Consider the following 19,582-nt stretch of genomic DNA (forward strand, 5'->3'; position numbering starts at 1 on the left):
AATTCTACTATTTTAATAAAAAATATTTCACAAAGTGTACTCTGATTAACAATAAAGCAAATACCAAATTTCATGAGAAAAAAAAATCAGTTGTCATTTAAATTATTCCTAATTGATGATTTTATTTTCATTCCCCTTAGTCATAGCCTTGACTTTCATAGCCTAGCTTTTAATATTATACTTGAAGGGTGTCAGCTGGAACTTGGAAGACGGGTGAAATTCTTACTGAATTCTATATCTACCTGTATACACATCTATATCATATTTTGATCTGTATCATAGGTGTATCAGTGTTCAATATACTGACCTGAGGTCAAAGTTATATTTGCTGAGGGCAAAGGTCAAGCTAAGGTCATACTAGTCACAGGTACTATGTTGGTTTTCACTGACCAAATGCATACCCTAAGTGAATCTTGGTTACCCAGACTGTCACTGCTGGGGCTCTTCTATGAGACCACCCAGATGCTTGGGGAGGTTGTGTAGGCAGAGCCCCGAGTGATGAGAGTCTGAGTAACTGAGACTAACCCCAGGTCAAAGGTCATAGATTACTCTGAGTAGCAAGTCAGTATGGATTATAGGTTAACCGAGGTCAATCTTGCTTGACATGTAGTCTGTATTGAGAGGTCAGTTACAGGTCAATATAGGTGACAGATCACACGAGGTCAATCTAAGTTAAAGGTCAGGGTCTATTTAAAGTGAACCTAGGTCATTGAGGGGTCATTCTGGGTCAAAGGTGAATGTTTATCACAGGTAGACATATTTTGTGTAAGGTCATACATACCAGTATACATCTAACTAAACTCTCCTTGAAAGTGTTCATGTTAACTCACTGTTACACTTTACTATAGTTAACAAATGTGAGAGTGTGTAAAAACTACATTGAATTTCAAAATATGCAGAAGTATATACATGAGAGGGTTAATACAATTCATCGTCGCAAACCATGGCCTTTTTTATGGCATCGTCAACAGTTATTCCGCAGTGTCGCGGAAGGAATAACAGCTGTGGTTTGCGAGAAGGATACATTTGAGTGAGAACCATGTATTCAACGTCACTGTGGGAAATTGTGATCTAATTTTAGATTTGAATATATGACTGTTAGAGCAAAATGCCAGGCGTAGTTGGGGAACAGCGAGAGCAAAATCACCACATGACTGGATTCTAGACTAGGTAGTCAGTCTAAATCAGTGAAATTATGGACAATCTAATATACGAGATTTGTAAGAAATGTGGTCAGCAAAAGTGGTCTCCATACTTGTGAATGGTTTGAAGTATTCCTGATTAGTTTTACACTTTGTCACCTTTATATGTCTGATGTCATGAAGAAACTAATTTAGACATTTTGCTGTTGTTCAAATTACAATTACAATATACACTGCCCACATACAAGACTTATCAACTCTGTAAGTTCCTAAAAATCAGAAGTTTATCCTGTAAGTACTTCATGAAATGGCAGAACTGTGGGCGGACTGTATATACCAACTTTATGAGTTGAATGCTATAAAACTTGAATTGTCAAAATGAGGTTACAGTATTTAACTATTGTGGCCTTCACCTCCAGTCCAGAATGTGACCCGAGGAATGAGACTTTCACTAGAAAAACATTGCATGTTATCTGTATATATCGGAAACATTTAATGATTGTTTGTTTTTTGTACTTATTTCTGGAAAGTTTTCTGCTACTAAAGGGTACTGTTTACCAGAAAAGTATCAGTCTCTTGAGGGCGCACTTTACTTCAAAGGTGTCAATATAACTTGAGGGCGCTATTCATGGGAAGGCTATACCTGACAGAGAGGGCACTATTCATTGGAGAGATGACTTGATGGTATGCTTAAATATTGAGACAGTTTCACTGTCGAGTCAGTTAGTAATATTTTTAAACAGATACAGTGAGTATTAAATGATAGAACAGATATTTACATACTCATCAAAGAAAACCAATCAAGACACTTTTGCAGCATTACTCACAAATTTCACTTAAAAAAATTTACTCAACAAGTTTTCACTTACAGTAAAAATTTGACCCAATTAATAACACAGAAATCTTAAAGTCACAAACTTGTAAACACTGTCGATACATCACCAGCAGAGCTGTGCATAATCCTTGTAAACCATGTGTGCAGTGAAAACAGCAATATGTGAGAAATCTTAACACTGATGAAATAAAATAATAAATTTGAAACTGACATTATTAATTAAAACTGTAATGGTTTTTTTACCTATACCTGATTGGTAGTCTTGATATCAGTAAGCTCACTCTTACTGTAACATGAAATATAAAACCAAAAAAGTGTTACACTTTTGTAATATCTATCTTTATTTCTGGAGGATTTTCATTTCTGAATTTTTTTCATCACACACCCCTTCAAGCCGCTTGCTGTATCACTGATTATACAATGCACAAGCCAAGTTATTCTCTTTGAACAGAAAATATGGATTATATTACCCTAGTTGTTCTATGTCACGGCAACCTGTGTCTACATCAATGGTTCTGCGTTGCTTGAAATAATCAACAAAAGTTCAAAATTGCCATTATTTTCTAATTTTCCCCCCCATAAATTATGCTTACGGAGATACAATTATATTGTTCTCCGATATTTTTCTTCTTTCAGCCACAAATTACAATGACCAAAGGGTTTTGTCACTACTTGTTTTGTGACTTGTAGTGACAAGGCCCCTTAGGTCACTTGTATTTTTCATGGCTGAATGAAGAAAATTATTGGGGAATGATATCAAGCATTCAAGGTTTAAATGGTGTTCAACAGAATGGCAAACCCTTGAAAATATTGATGATGGTATTACCAGTGCTACACCTCGTACAGATCGGTCTATGTGCTCAGCTCTAACAAGCTTGTGTTGCTATGGTAACAATCCTGATTGCTATGGTGGCTCTCCAAGGAGTATATCACATGTAAAAACTTGGCTTCATATACCACCATCACAGAAGAATGCCTACTGTTAATCTCATTTACATATGATGTGACCTCACTATTTCCTTGACCAATCACCATCTGAGTTGGCTTCCCTCACAACAGAATGACCTCTGACCTTTTCAAACTCTCATTACAAATTCGAGTGACTGATACAAGCAGAGGTCAAATCGGCAAGAACCAAGAAAAGAGTAACTTATCTATGAAATACTATATTTCACACTACTGGTGCCTGAAATACTGACATTGACAACTGAGGTTTAATTGGTTTGGTGTGATGAATAAATGGTTTGGTCCTTCAGCCACAAACGTATGAAAAAAAAGGTAAAGAAAGTTTGATTTAATCTTGGAAGCCTAACAAGTAGAAATAGGGTTTCTTAATAATCTACTGTAAATGATAATACGTTATGATCATACCAGTGATCACTCATGGCTTTACTATAATCTCTTTGTTCATAAACTTACCTATTAAATGTTACATTTCTAAAACAAACTCTAATTCTTACGCTGCCTGTTGACAAAAAACAATGTCGTAAAACACAGGTTGAAACTTTCTGAGTACTGCAGTCAATTTCAGTGGACAAACACCAAGTTCATTTTAATAATAACTGTTATAATCTCCTATCATCAAAAGTGTCACATGTACATCACATGACTATGACATGATTTTGGTTAATCACTGTGCAATAGCTGTTTCAAAATTGTCATCCCGTGAAGTCATATGTACATCACATGACTATCACATTTCTCTAATCATTGTGATAGTCATTCCAAATTCATCCCAAGTGCTGTCACATGTACATCACATGACTATTCACATGGTTTTCTAATCATTGTGTGATAGCCATTTCAAATTCATCATCTCATGTGATGCCATCACATGACAATCACATGACAGTCTCATGACTTCATTACAACACTACATGTAAACAATAAGCTGAACTCATGTGATCAATAGTATTGGTGAATCATATGCTTAATAGTATCGGTGAGAAAAGAAAAAGCATACCACTTCAAAAAACAAACCAAAAATGAACTATTTTCTGTCATCTATAGTTTTGATAAACTCGATGGCAGCCGAGAACTGCATCCACCAATATTGCTCTTCCCCACTAAGCCTCTTGTCGTAGAAACTGTTGACGTACTGTACTGTTGATAATAAACTGGGTGGGTTGGCTTTGATAAGTACATAGACTAAGACTGGAACAAAGTCATCGGCACCTGGCACAGAGTTCTCATTGGCCATACTCAGTAGATTCATAATAGTTGAACAACATCGCATCACACACTGTAACTTGTCTTTAGGAGTCTGCAAACAAAATGAACAACTCTTGTATAGAATGAACGACGTAGGGGATTTGTTAAAAATATCTTTTTACAGTTTTGTTTGTATATTTACTGTTTGTCTACATCGTAAAATCACTGGGCCTCTTGGCAATACTGATAGAACATGCTTCCCCAGGAGAAAATTATTCTGGCATGCTAGAATACAGCCCCCCCCCCCCCCCCCCCATTTTATGCAGTTTTTGTTTTCACAAGACATAACATCAACATATGACATTAAACTTCACATTTCACAGGTAGAGTGGCCATTTATGTGGCATGATATTTGTGTTTATGTATTGTTGATATTTTTTGTGTAATCTTCACATTTGTACTTGTATTCAAAAGTATACTCGGTTTCAATTGCACGCTAGCACATCTTGTACTTGAGGAACACATCATTTCCTAATATGTCGACTAGAAATTAATAACTTCCTACTATCTCCATGATAATTCTTCAAAATCAATTTGATCAGGTAATAATCACATACTACTGAGCAAAACAAATTCTTTGTCACAGTTCAAGTTAATACAATCAGGGGGTGTGACTCCTATCTTATCACCTCACCTTGTAAGCATTGATAGTCAGTATCTCTGCTTGAGCTGACGGCCAGGGGCATTCCTTCCTATATTTTTCAGGTATCTGTAATGCTTTATGGGTGGCTGAGACAACTTTTACCAACCTCTTGATATGTTCATGAAGTACTCTATAGAAAAGAAGAAATAATTGAAGACAAAATGGACTGTTGAGAAGTCATTTGTTGTTGCCTTTCACAAGTTCCTAGTGTTCAAAACACAGAACACTTGATAGTTCAAACTCAAAGAGGCATGTCTTCAACACTGGTATAGTGCTATAGGGTTCTTAGTGGAAAGACAAAAGATTACATCATTTGGCCACTGAGGGCGCAGCTTTATCACACTTTTTCAACTAGTAGTCAATTCTCTCGCATACTGCTTTTCATGAAAACTGGCAATAGTATTCGGGTTACTTCAATCAATTATGCTCTTTTCGTGAACTTGTGATGTTATTTTAGTACATTTTGAGGACTACACAAAATAATTCTCATACTGTTATGCTCTTGGCAGTCTTGGCAAATATTTCAAAAAAATGAAAATAATATGATATATAGTGTAACTTACTGATCTCTCATGATATCACCGTCACCATTAGGATAAAGGGCTTGTTTGTATATTCTACTCATTATAGCTCTCTCTGTTGCCATCTGAGCATCTTCTTTCTGCTCTTCACTGGCAGCTGAAGGTATGAAATGCAGATAGAGGTCTTAACATATATATCTCACATCATATCATCTTTATGCAAGGTTTGAAAGGTGGTTTGCGCAGGAAGACAAACAGATATACAGAAAAACAGATGTAAATATGGTAGACCCTTACTACAGGTGAAAAGAAAAAGAAACACTGCCCCAGTCAGTTTCAATTTACGTGAATTACTGGGTTAGTTTTTTTCTACCCCTTTGACCATTTTTATATTATAAGAAAAATGAAACCTAAGATGTCTACCATGGTGGTGACTCTATAGTTGTCTACAACCTTACCTTGCCATATAGGATCCTGTGATATCCATACATACAAATGATGTAGGAATTCCTCTACATGGTCAGTCTATCAAAAAAGAAAAAGAATATGTGTACTCAATTACAATTATTTCAACCAACGGATTCTCTGTACGTTTCTCTCTTTGTGTAACAAGTCTTTGTCGAAGACATAGCTCCCAACATTTCAACTTAGTAATTGATATTTGAATTTTTTATGACAAATATGGCCACCATTCAGTCATAATCACGAAAGTCATGAAACAAAGTACTGTGCATATGTGGACTAGTGTATCTGACATTTGTGCCAGGTTTGGTTGAAATCAGCTGGACTTCATCCATTCCATTGGGGACTAATAACTCTCTACACGGTATAACCACAGACACATACTGTTAAAGGATTGTTCACTTAATCCTGACCATAATTGTCTCAGTTGTAAGACTGAGTTGTAGTTTATGAACACACATTTATGCAACATAAAAACTGCAAATGTTCATAAGCTCTGTAAAACAGTGCATGACCAACTTCTACTGATACAACGACATACGATATATATGTACACAATACACTATTTCAAATGAGGATGTACCTATACTGTTCAACAGCTTTGTTGTTATTTTTCATAAAATAATCATGTTTAATCTAAATGGTGATAACACAGGAAAATGTAAAGATTTCTTCTACATTTAGAGTCTAAAAGTAAAATCAAATCGACATTTGAGTTGTTTATCTAGTTTCCCTAAATAAATGTGGTATTACACTGTAAACCTGGAATTTTCAACTAAAAACTTATTTTTTGCTAATTTCGTTAGAAAACAAAAATGAAAAAATAAAAATGCCTTCTTGTACATGAAAACAATGTACCAGTCTGGTAATTAGTAAAAATTAGTGTTTAAGAACTAGCTGAAGACTGTGAAATCACAAAATTTTCTAGGTGCGAAAATATCTAAGTTTACACCAGATAGTGAATAGAACAACAAAAGTAATTCCTCATTTGAAACAAAGTTAAGGTCCAACTTGATTCCCTTTTGATAATCAAATATATATAATTGGCTTATGAACTTACTTTTTCATCAGGAACAGTGAGAGCTTGAAAGCTAGTACAAAATCTCTGTACAGCATCTTCTTGTCTTTCCAAGAATTCTCTCACACACTGGGCTGTGAAATATTTATTGCACACAACTTTGTCTCTGTTGAGAAAAGATGAAAGAGAACGAAATTATCAACTTAGAAAACAATTGTACAGTTCTGAAATTTCTGTCTTTACCCCCTGTTCAGGTGATATATACCAACAGAATACAATATTGGTGTAAGAACATTTATTCTTTCGAGTACAAATAGTAGGCCCTTTAAAGTGTTGCTAGGAAACCCCTCCTAATGTTCAAAGGTCATCACTGCAATAGTAAATTTTGATTTTATATGTTTTACATAGTAAAACTGGTTGCCTGTTCTTACCTCTCTACTCTTTCTAGTAATCTCTCTAAGTGAGCTTGTGTTGCTAGGAGACCTCTCCTACATCGAATTAAATATGAAATATATGGTGCTCTGCTGATGTAATCATCTTTGAGAGACTGAAGTAACTTCTTGCTTCTGAAAGTAAAATGGCAGAAATTGAGTCAGAAACTACTTTCACCAAAATGTCACATAAATTACAGAAATTGTGTTCGAAAGCTCACACAAAAACGATAATAATAAGTAGAACTTGGGTAGATTTTACTAACATGCCTTCCCTTATATTAAAACACAACATGTTTCTTGACCAAAGAATTTATGTGACAATATCATCTACGCAAACAAATTGACCTTTAACCTTTTCAAAAGATGAGTCTAAGTGGTATAAAATACTTACCCTTCGGTATCAAACTGCCTTACACATCTCAATGTTTCATGCAACTGTGCTATAAGTGCTTTATCCTGTAAATTAATTGCCTCTGCTAGTTGTACTTTCAGAAAAGCCACAAGTTCATTGTCATTATTGTACTTCTCATTACCCATTTCATTCTGAACTGCATTTACCCGGTGCTGTGACGGCACAGCTGAGCAGAAGTTTGTCAGCCAGGGGAGAGTATGGAAATCTGCTGAACAGAGAACGATTCGTAGTTTACGCTTTGCATCAATGAATGTGTAGGTTGTTTCGATGCGTTCCCCTGTAATCAGTGCCCCATCTGGATTATCGCTTGGGTCACGTTGCTCGGTATTTTGTTCATGTGCTGCTTCCAATGAGGGGTCGAAATTCACTAATGGTGAATCGGAACCTGCTAGTTTGTGTCGATATTTGTTGAGTATCTCATCAGGGTCAGCAACTACAAATGAAATCGAAATACACGATATCAAAATCTATACAATTGTTAACTATCTCTGCCTCATTGTAAATGAGATGTCAGCATAAAGTTTGGATTATCAAGCCTCCAACATTGAGTCGAATAATTTCAAATCAATCTATGTAAATATGTATATAAAGCTATGGAACTGAGAACATCTCGTCAAAAAAAATTTTTGCACATGGGCCAGTGGCCTAGAAACGCAACAAACATAATATAAACTGAAGTGAAATGAATCAACACACCAAAGGAGAATAGTCCAATACAGGATGGTATCCCAATTTAATTATATCTAAGTACGCATGTGTGATGTCAAAAAATTAATGTGTATCTTTTTTATACAATTTACATACCTTCTACATTCTGTCCCATGATTACCATATTTTTGTATTTGTTCATAATGTCTTCACTTCCAACACTTGGCATTGCGGCTATCGGTGGTTTTACATTATCTCCATCCCCTGGAATCAAATCAAGACATATAACTCTTTGTATAACTGTCTAACTTCATGGCACAGACACTCTGTGACTGAATTCCAATGTACGTTGAATGTGTATGTCCAACCATGGGGAGGGGGTTGGGGGGTATTAATTGATGTGGACAATGCTGCCAGGAGAGGAGTGGGGCGATTGTACGCATAACACTTTAGATGACCTGGCATTCTGGATTTTCAATACTAGTTCTGCCTGTCAACACAAAGTATTTCTAGCATGTTGAAACGAATTAAAATTTTGTTGTTATTCATAACACTGATCTGGTGGACCTACCTTGATGATGCCGAGGATAGGAAGGATGCTGATGTTGACTTTCATGATGGAAAAATGGAGAGTGGAAAAACGGCGATGAGTGGTCTTTTTCTCTTTCTGGGGTTTTACTTCCTTTACTTTTTCGACTTGGAACTGAGGAGATGATAGAGGGTAGAACAGAAACACACATTAGAGACTTGGCAATGAGATGTTTGCAGTAGAAATGAAAATAGTATTTGAAGATGATGTAAATACATTCATGATACATTCGTGATACATGTTTACATTTTCGTCTTGATCAAGACGAAAACGTAAACATGTATCACGAAGGTCAATTCAAGCAAAAATACAACGTAAAATAACAATGATTGATTAGCCAACATCTACATCAGATTTTAATCAAACTATTGTAGGACAAGAATTACAAAATAGTTACCATATTCATAAGTTTTGCATGATAAATTCACAAAGTGTCAGTTTTATGTTGTACATAGAGCTTCAAAGCATATAGGATCAAGGATTATCTGTCATTTTGTTTCTAATGTCTGCAACTACACATTCACCTTTGACCTTTAGTATGTTCACCTCTGACCTTTTGAAGATCCAATTTCTACAGGACATCAGGTAATTGTGTACACCTTAATGTGAACTTTCTAGTTATCATGTACATTACTACTGAACTATGTATACATGTATGAGGATACTAGATGGTTTCAAGAAATATGACTATATGGGCCAGGGATGTAGATAAGAGCTGGTAGCCGGCAACATTAACCACCTACTCCACAATGTTTTGCTGGCTTCTTTTTCAGGAATTTGTTTAAAAATCCTCTGTTTCAACCAGTATCTGTCCATCATTTGCAGATTTATGACTTTCATTTCCTAGATATCTTTTCACCTTTTTCCTGGCTACTTCTAAAATGAGCTACATCTCTGTGAACAAGTTTTCTTACAAAGTTCTATTGACTTCAAGTCCTGTAATCAAAGTAATATCACACAAACTTGTCCATAGATTTCTTTTCTTTCTCTGTGGTAGCTATAATAAATCCATGTGGGATATCACTGGACAAATCAAGACACTACACTGACCTTTGAAGGGTAACTTTTTCTTCCACCATGATTTGTTGCCCTTTTCGGAATTATCAGCACTTTCCTGTTATATATGAAAAAGTATATAAATACAGGATTTATATTACAAGGTATGGAAATCTATTAAAACTAAATTTACTAGTCTATGAATAGTATGATAACCTTTTCTTGTGATACAGCAGTTACAAAACCTTAATGAAACTATTAGCGCATACTGATGAATTTGAGTCTGTTGTTAACCCAAATTTTTAATTATTTTCAATCTCACATTCATGAAAAAAATGTTCTGATTACCAACTTACCTTATCTTGTTGTCCTGGTAATTCTGCTGAGTTGTCAAAACTTATCGATTTCTGTACATCTGACGACGAACCATCATTTATTCTGTTTGTTCCTGACCCACTGGAATTACTAGATGTACTAGCTGAACTACTAGCCCGACTTTTAGAGACATCACCATTTCCTAGTTCTACTGATCCGGCTGCACCTTCTGGAATCAGCATTCCTGACCCTTCCGTTTGTTTTCCGGGTAGCTGAGAATTGAAAGCACTCGGTGCTGAACCTTGCCCGGGGTAGGAACCGCCAGACTTGATTGCTTCTTTGTCAAATGGATTTCTCCTCCTTGGTGGTATAGGAGGTTGGGTTTCTACAGTATTGCCCAGATTTACCAACCCATCGTCCATTGATGGAGAGAGAACACTTGTCATCATGGTGTCTGGGCTACCAGGTGATACTGAACTAGTGCCGGTACTGATACCACTATCTCTATGGCTGTGAAGCGTTCCAGGTATGACATCACTACTTCCAGCAGCTAGCGCATCGTTCTCAGGACAAGTACTTGGTGCGAATGGATCAAAAGCGTCCAAGACATTCTCAGGTTTGGATTCAGCCTGCACTTCTTTCTTCCCTACATTGAGATTCATAAAACTTTGTGCCAATGCGTTGACAGGTCTTTGTCTGTCCTCTGTTGGTATTGACACTTTAGGTATACCACCATACTGGGAGCTGTCACTGGACAACAATCCCATGCCACCCACCGCTCCCAGATTCTCCAACGGATCATCCATAGTACCAAGTGATTCAAGTGCCCTGGTACTATTGTCAATGGCATCAAAGAACTGTTCATCCTGTAGTTGAATCAATTAAAATAACATAAATATATCAACTCATTTAATAAATTGTGAAAAATTCTGTACGTTTTAAGGAAGGATATGTGATTTGAATATGATCATGACAAAATAAACAGACAATGGTCAAGTTACTGGTTGAGTCCTTTTCATCAAATCCTTGAGTTTCTTCAGTCTAACTGAGATGAAAAACAACCGTTTTTGCATGATCTGAGTAGTTCAATGACTAGTTAAATCAATAACACAAAATTGGGAGTCTTATCTATGAGCAGTTATGACAGTCACCTAGGTAAATGTAGAAACCCTGACTTAAAGGGTTGTACTATTTTAGGTCTGTGTAATGTAATATTTGTACTACATTGCTTTGAGCACTAAGGCTCTATCCAAACATGTTTTCATCATTTTTATCATTATTTTCACCTTACCTGTTCTGCTTTTTCCTGACAATCTTCTCCCTTCTTATCATCTAACAAATCACCATAGTCATTTCCTTCATCCAACTCATGGAGGCGCTCTTCACAATGCTCTGAATCACTCTGTAGGACATCTACACTCCATGTCTCACTGGCTGTTTCTGATACTTCACCAGGCTGACGCACATACAATAGACTATGGGCCCCTGAATAATCCGGAGGCTCTGATTGGACCTCAGCGATTTCTTGCAAGCGTTCTATTGGATTAGGTTCAGGGGGTGGTTCTGATTGGTCACTTGCAAGAACATCTGTGCTCCAGGTTTCACTCCAAGTTTCTGTTAAATGAAAGACCACACTCAGCTTCAAAAAGTGATACAATGTACATGTAAAAGAAGTTCTCTTAAATGGATAAATGGGGTAGGTTTTTTGTTGCTGTTGTTGTTGTTGTTGTTTTGCAGGGTTTTTTTGTTTTTTTAATGGGGGGGGGATTCAAAGGACAAGACATTCAGTGGATACTTTGAGAGGTGTTTTATACAAAGGGAATAAGCACATAACAGTCTTGTACATAATGACATTTCAATGCTAAAAGACAGCAAAAATTGAAAAGTTAAAGCTTACCTGCAGCATCCATGTGTGACTTATCTTTATCCACTAGAGGGCGTATGTCAAATTTACCAAACCTATCAGAAATATCATGTGGTTCACTTTCCAGTAATTCCAATGCTCTAGCTGCATCACTACTACTAGCAGTAGACCTGGGAGTATTCCGACCACTGGCACAGCTAGCATTCTCTATCCCACTGGTGTTACTGATGTTTTCCAGGTCCATGGAATACACAGAATTCGATGCACCGATTGACATGGATTCCAGGTTGTCACTGACTAAGGATGCATCGGCTGAAAACCGTAGTTGTTTTTCTGGCATCTCTGCATGTAATGGTGGACTTGATCTGTTCTCTCTTTCTGACTTTGATTTGGTTTTGGCTTCTGCTGACTCCAGGACCTGTACATTTTAACAAATCAAATATTACTCTCAAGAAGTGTGTTCAGACACATACACAGGCACATAGACATACATACATACATACATACATACATACATACATACATACATACATACATACATACTGTCATACATACATACATACATACATACATACACATACATACATACATACATACATACATACATACATACATACATACATACATACATACGCACGCACGCACGCACACACACACACACATACATACATACATACATACATACATACATACATACATACATACAGAGACAGAGAGAGACAGGCAGTCAGACAGACAAACATACAAACAAACACACATGTACTTTTGAGCGGCTGTAGGAACTGTACAGTATCTTGACCCTGTCAGATACTTATACACGAAGCCTGGTTACAGCAAAAATAACAATTGTACAGTACAAAATTTAAATATCCTTAATGGTACCTGCGGGAAAAATACTATTTTCTATCTTTTCATCTCTAACCTATCAATACACACAACTGAGATATGATGAGATAGCCAGTAATTATGCACATATCACTTGTTATATTCATGAAGAAAAAAACCCAAAAACTATGCAAGTAGTAAAATCAGGATGAATTAGTACATTCTCTGCATACCTTGGTTTCAGACAGCATACCAGGACATTCATTAACAATATTTCCAAGTGTTACTACTAACACTTCCTCTGGCTGGTACACAATAGCTTGTTCTTTCTGTTGACTAACATTATCAGATTGATGTTCACCATCTAAAAATCCTAATCCCTGACTTCCCTTGACAGATTTCCTACCTATGAAAGAGAAGACTTTATTACTTGATGGACTTACATATCTGGAAAGTAGAGCATACCATATTTATTATTAGTATCTCATAATACTTTAAGAAATTGGAAGTAGAAGTAGACAATCAATAGAAAACATAGTGTAGGATTCGAACTAAGTCAGTAATATCGTTGCACATAACCAGTCTGCCAGAAGCTGAAGTAATATTTCCTGTATATGCATGTATATGTTACATACCAGAAACTGGTGGTGAAAGAAATAAATGGAAATGGGAAAATCTGACAGTGACAGACTCTCTTCAACTTCAAGACTACTTTATTTTCTGCTACATCTAGCTATGAGTTTACATACTCAAGGTGAGGGAATGAGCAGAATTTATGGGGAGGGGGCTGTTAACAAAATATTTTTGTCAAAAGTTTGTTGTAGCTCCTCCCACCCCCCAACTAATCACAACTTTTGAGCCCACCACTACCAGTCCACTATGTATTCAACAACTATTGATGCCTCACAATTTCTCCAGACATTCTGCTTGTCAACCTAAATTGACAATGTACATGGAAATTTGTGAGCATTGCAAGGGAAAAATTGCAAGGGTTGGATTTTAAAACCTGAAAAAATCTTTGTTTGGCCTAACAACTAAAAATGAAGAGCTATGAGTTCTTTGAGGACAGACACCTTGTCATTAATAACAAGAATGGTGGTTGGCAGCAATCCTTAAAACAGATTTCAATACATATCTATACAACATATAACTACATAGATGAGTTTACCTTTCCCATGTGTTTTCTTGGATGCCCCTTGAGGAGTATCTGGAGGAGTAGGGGAGGGTGTCTTCGAATCACCTCCTCCTTGTCCTGGACTACTGACTGTCACAGTGGGTGTAGGTGTTGGTGGTAGACATGTCAACAGTGTTTCTAGCTCCTTGCTCTCTGTTTGTTCTGGGTTCGATGCTTGTACATTGCGAAGATAAGATACCTGTGATGAAAGATAGAGTTATAAAATGAATACAATTACGATATTGTAGTAAGGTACAATACACCTCAGGGTTAACTGAAAACCAGTATCCTTAATATCTTTCCAAACTTGCTTACGGTCCTTTCATATAATACAAGAAATTTAGGATCAATCATTCTGTGTTCAAGGAAGTCAACAATCTTTAATTTTCCAATATAGTTAGTGTAACTAACAATACTTTATACCAAAGCATACAGTTGCCTCTCTCTCTTAAGTCTTATCGTGACTGTACTTCGAGAAATGCCAGCCAGACAGACACTCACCAAAGCATAGCACTCTCTCTCTGTTATCAAGTAACGCCAGCTAGACAGATACTTACCAAAGCATAGAGCTCTCTCTCTGTTATCAAGTAATGCCAGCTAGATAGACACTTACCAAAGCATACAGCTCTCTCTCTTTCTGTTATCATGCCTGAACTGCAAGTAATGCCAGCTGGATAGATACTTACCAAAGTATAGAGCTCTCTCTGTCTATGTTATCATGCTTGAACTGCGAGTAATGCCAGCTGGATAGATACTTACCAAAGTATAGAGCTCTCTCTGTCTCTGTTGTCAAGCCTGAACTGTGAGTAATGCCAGCTAGATAGATACTTACCAAAGCATACAGCTCTCTTTCTGTTATCATGGCTGAGCTGCAAGTAATGCCAGCTAGATGGATACTTACCAAAGCATAGCACTCTCTCTCTGTTATCAAGTAACGCCAGCTAGATAGATACTTACCAAAGCATAGAGCTCTCTCTCTGTTATCATGGCTGAACTGCGAGTAATGCCAGCTAGATGGATACTTACCAAAGCATAGAGCTCTCTTTCTGTTATCATGGCTGAACTGCGAGTAATGCCAGCTAGCTGCTGATTGACAGGTGGAATGTCATCGGCTCCGAGACTGTTTATCATAGAATCCAATAATGAAGACATACAATCCTGCAACAAAACATGTGAAAACTTAGAAAACAGTGTGAAATGGTGTGACAGAGTACACATACATATATTGCAACTTCTTACACCTGTAATCCCACTAGGCATACAGGATTCAACCCTTTGCATTCTACAAATGTAATATCTATCCTGTCATCGCATCTGCTACATTTATTTGTTATTTTATATATGAGTGTGTATAATTTTTTGCATGTTTTATTGCTGGTTTTCAATTTTAAATTACACATGCTGCTTTTGTAACTCCCTTTTCATACATGAAGAAAGGGGATCAAAATATTTCTCAATACCCATTTCCCATGGGAAGAAGTACACATGTGTAGTGTATTGAAATCAAGTTAAGGTCCCAGACTAGTTCTTCATAGAGATCGGAGATAAAATTGCAGGAGACATGCATGATAAAGAATCATGGTTATGTTAATTATTTCAATCTTTTTCACGAAATCTCAGCCTTATTTAAGTCTTTGTTTTCTCATCGTAACACCTAAAGATGATGGGTAGGTCGGTTGGTTAAAATTATTTTACAAAGTATTTTAAAAATCTGAGGTCAATGAATATTATCCATTGACAATAAATCACTGTCATAAAATTTGCATACTAGTACTACAATACTTATTCATCTACTTAACATAAATGAATATTGTTTTTCCTCAGATTGCAGCCTAGATGGACTGTATTGCATTGAGAGCATAGTTAACTTTATGGGATATTACTGCATTGTACTTTAATAATCAGGTACATGTTACATATGAGATTCAAACTATTTTTTGTATTGTTTGCATCTAATATACATTGTATGTAGTTGTATTGGACAGCGTATTGGTGGAGGGTCTAAGGACAGCATAGAGATTTGTTTTACCTTGGGGAATCTGGAGCACATGTCACTTCCTCTTCCGTCACCTCCGGTGTATAGATTCATTGCCAAGGCCTGTAAAATCTGTGCCACTTGCATTAGATTAAACCTGGCTACTTCACTGATAAGAATATCCGAGGCAATTCCATAGGGTTCAGGATTCACAATGGCTGGACATATAAAGAGTAACAGTAACATGTCCACACACAATGCCTGAACCTCTTCCGGTTTAATTTTCCCAGCCTGTGTCACAATCTTGTAAATTTGCCGGACCAACCAGTCCATACTTTGCGGGAAACAGTACATACTGTCCTTCAGACTATTGATAAATTTGTTACAGTGGTTCACCAGATGATCAACGTTCACTTCCAGATGCTGTAGGAGTCGATCCTGGAATTCAGGCGTGTTAGCTTTCCCAAATCGTTTTTCCTGCTCCTGTGGCGAGAAATGATCTATCACTTTGTGTGGATTAGTTTCAAAGTAAGTTTCATCATCCATTAATAAACCCATGACAGGTTCATGAAGTCCAGCTGTTAGGTACAATCTGCCAGAATAGAGTCCCTCAGTGAACTGCTTAAAAAGCGTGGTGAAGACGCAAGAGCTCCTTCGAAGCAATCGTCTTGGGTCATCACTACTTCCTAGCTGGTTTTCTATCATACTTTGCAGGACTAACAACACAAATCTCTCATCTTCTTGCATTACACAATTTCCATACACAGCAGACATAATAACCTTCACCATGTCCTGTGTGCCTTCTAGATTCATTTTTTCACCTTGTGTGAGACAGTATGCCACGAGTCTTGGGCTCTCTCTCAATGATTTCAGAAAATCTCCATACGCAGAATCATGATATCCAATATTCTTATAAGCATCTACAAAATTAACATTCTCCAAGGCGTTAGCTCGGTAGCAGCATGCCGCTGCGGTGATGTCTGCTGCACCAAGGACTAAACTATCCAGGTTTTGTCTCTGTTGCCTGGAAATCCACGAGACATGGTACAATCTCTCTGCAGTCAAAGTGACTTCTTCGTTTAATCTCTGCAACTGGGCTTTCTCCGAGGCTACAAATAATTTCTCCTCTTTGAGATGTTTTGCTAGATCCACCAATTTAGCACTGTCAGCCATGATGATGATGTCAGTTGGCTGAACTCTGAAAAACAATCTGGCAGGAAAGGGAAAAAACACAGGAAGGGGGTGACGGTCACTTTACTAATCCAAAAATAAACTCATGTGCAATTTTAAATTATGATTTCTTTCTCACTGCATTTATTTTTTATTCCTTTTTTCCAATTTGCTGTATCTTCTTTAATTTGGTATGTACTTTTTATAACGTTTAGTAGTTCCTCTGGAAATTATTACTTGTTTGAATATATACTAAAAGAAAATGACATGTTTTTCCTATATTTTAGACAGGGGGGGGGTAACCAGATTGACCTGTTCACTAATTTGATTTGAACTGTGTATACTATAGAATAGGAAAATACCGATAGTCCTATACATGTAGTATCAAGGATACCATTTCATTCATCTGTAATACACATTCATCTTTAATACATGTATATTCATCATGGCTTGACAGTTATAAAAATTCCAAGACAAATACTACACTGCATTTGCTATAGACACCCTGGTATTAAAGGGGAACACCACAGCAGGCAATAATGGTATTTTCATAACTTTGGGTTATAGAGAATCATTTCATGATATCACATCACATAAATTTTGTGCAATTACTAAAAAAACACCAGTAACTCTATTTCATCTTCATTGTTCTCATTGTGGTCCACTGTTGCATCATGGGACTTAGCAGACGTACATATGTATTTGATGAACAATGAATATTCATGACAATTTTTCTGAAGGTAATAAGCACTAAGGAGTCATAAATATTCAGTGTTCATCAATACATATGTAGATTTGTATGTCTGCTAAGTCCCATGAAACAACAACAATGACGGTAGTGAAACAGAAGGTGAATTTGGTTATTTCTTGGTAATAATATGAAATTTATGTGATGTCAAATCATGAAATGACTTTACAAAAAAAACCCCAAACACCTGTAATTCCTGGAGTAGTGTTCCCCTTTAAAACAGAAAGATGGAAATCTGATAGTATGTGCATAAATTTTCATACCAATGACATGTATGTTTGATGGGAGCCCACAAAATACCTAATGAACTTAACATAAACACTGTTTATGACATCAAAATCATTGCAAATAATTCTCACATGCTAGATAATGAGTATTCTACTGGGGGGGGGGGGGGTATGACAACTCATTCTATCTGCCTAAATAATTTTCACTTTTTTTAAATTAGTAGAACTAGAATTTATATTTCATATAAAAATATTATACTAATTTATTGAAATGACTCACATTATACAACATAAATCCTTCCATTCATAATCATAGCCATAAAGATTGCATATTATTACATAATGATATGGCACATGAACATTTATTTATAAAATATGTAACAAGTATGAACATACATTTTTTTTGGAAGTCATTGTGTTCAAAAGAGCTCTGACTATCCCATCCTATGAGCAGAATATCCGCTAAAGAATACTGAATGTGAAAATTATCAATGCCCATATATGGTGTTCCAATTTCACCAATATTCTGACAGCGGCAGCGGACACGGTGTTGTATCGTTCGGCCATAGCAAGTAACGTTGTGTGCATTCCACGCTTAAGTTGCGCGATTTTTTTTGGTTAACTTAGAATTTTGAGAACTCCATGTTTATCGCATTCACATAATGTATAATTTATAAATCATCGTGATCGTGGCTGTAATAACATACATGTGTGTGACTCAGTGTGGCTAACGTACGTTACAACTTCCATATTTCGAAGCTAACTCATCATGCATATGCACGTCATCGTATATCCGTTATCTTTCATGTAAAGGCCTTGACAACGGAACTTACCAATTGTCCTTAATTTCAAGACATGGAGAACTGAAAGTAACTTAAATACAAAACAACAACAGCGTACACATTCTCACTTTTCCTACGAAAGACAATCAGAGAACGTCGAAACAAATCGTTGCTGTCACCACCTGATGTGGCCGATTTAAACCGTTGGCGGTTGTCAGCTGTGATTAACAAAGTGATTGTTTGTGGCAACTATAACATTTTACGTCAATGCAACTTACCTGCAATCAAACGATAGCTGAAAATGGCAAAATACGGCTAGAAAGTAGCAGATACCCTGCAGTTGCGAGTACCTCCCCTCATCAACACATCCGCCATATTGCAATCAATACCATGATGCAGTGCGAAAAGTGGGTCAAAAGGTTGAAGGACGAATCACGGGTATACGGTAGTCGCCAGGCGGTGCGCGGTGACCGTACACAACTTACCATAGTTCATTGCAGAAACAAATTATTTGATGTGAAATGTATACATTAGAGACTCCTATTTGTCATCACAAGTTTAATACATGCACCGACGAACAGACAAATATAA

General features: G+C 36.7%; 1 protein-coding gene across 1 annotated transcript; it reads right to left on the reverse strand.

Annotated features, from left to right (window-relative positions):
* Window positions 1–1,946: 1,946 nt before the first annotated feature.
* On the reverse strand, window positions 1,947–19,367 carry LOC144441508 (GTPase-activating protein and VPS9 domain-containing protein 1-like). The gene is made up of 18 exons (XM_078131093.1): window positions 19,270–19,367; window positions 16,119–17,274; window positions 15,116–15,247; window positions 14,084–14,288; window positions 13,149–13,321; window positions 12,124–12,508; window positions 11,518–11,840; window positions 10,268–11,092; window positions 9,966–10,029; window positions 8,898–9,029; window positions 8,483–8,590; window positions 7,658–8,111; window positions 7,264–7,398; window positions 6,875–6,998; window positions 5,811–5,877; window positions 5,395–5,509; window positions 4,823–4,961; window positions 1,947–4,240 (listed from the first exon to the last, which is right to left on the reverse strand). Exons 2-18 carry the CDS (start codon window positions 17,235–17,237, stop codon window positions 3,968–3,970), a joined length of 4,773 nt encoding a protein of 1,590 aa, XP_077987219.1. The 5' UTR covers window positions 17,238–17,274; window positions 19,270–19,367; the 3' UTR covers window positions 1,947–3,967.
* Window positions 19,368–19,582: the final 215 nt, after the last annotated feature.

This window comes from Glandiceps talaboti, chromosome 10 (genome assembly GCF_964340395.1).
Source record: "Glandiceps talaboti chromosome 10, keGlaTala1.1, whole genome shotgun sequence".
In the NCBI taxonomy this organism is placed as follows: Eukaryota; Metazoa; Hemichordata; class Enteropneusta; family Spengelidae; genus Glandiceps; species Glandiceps talaboti.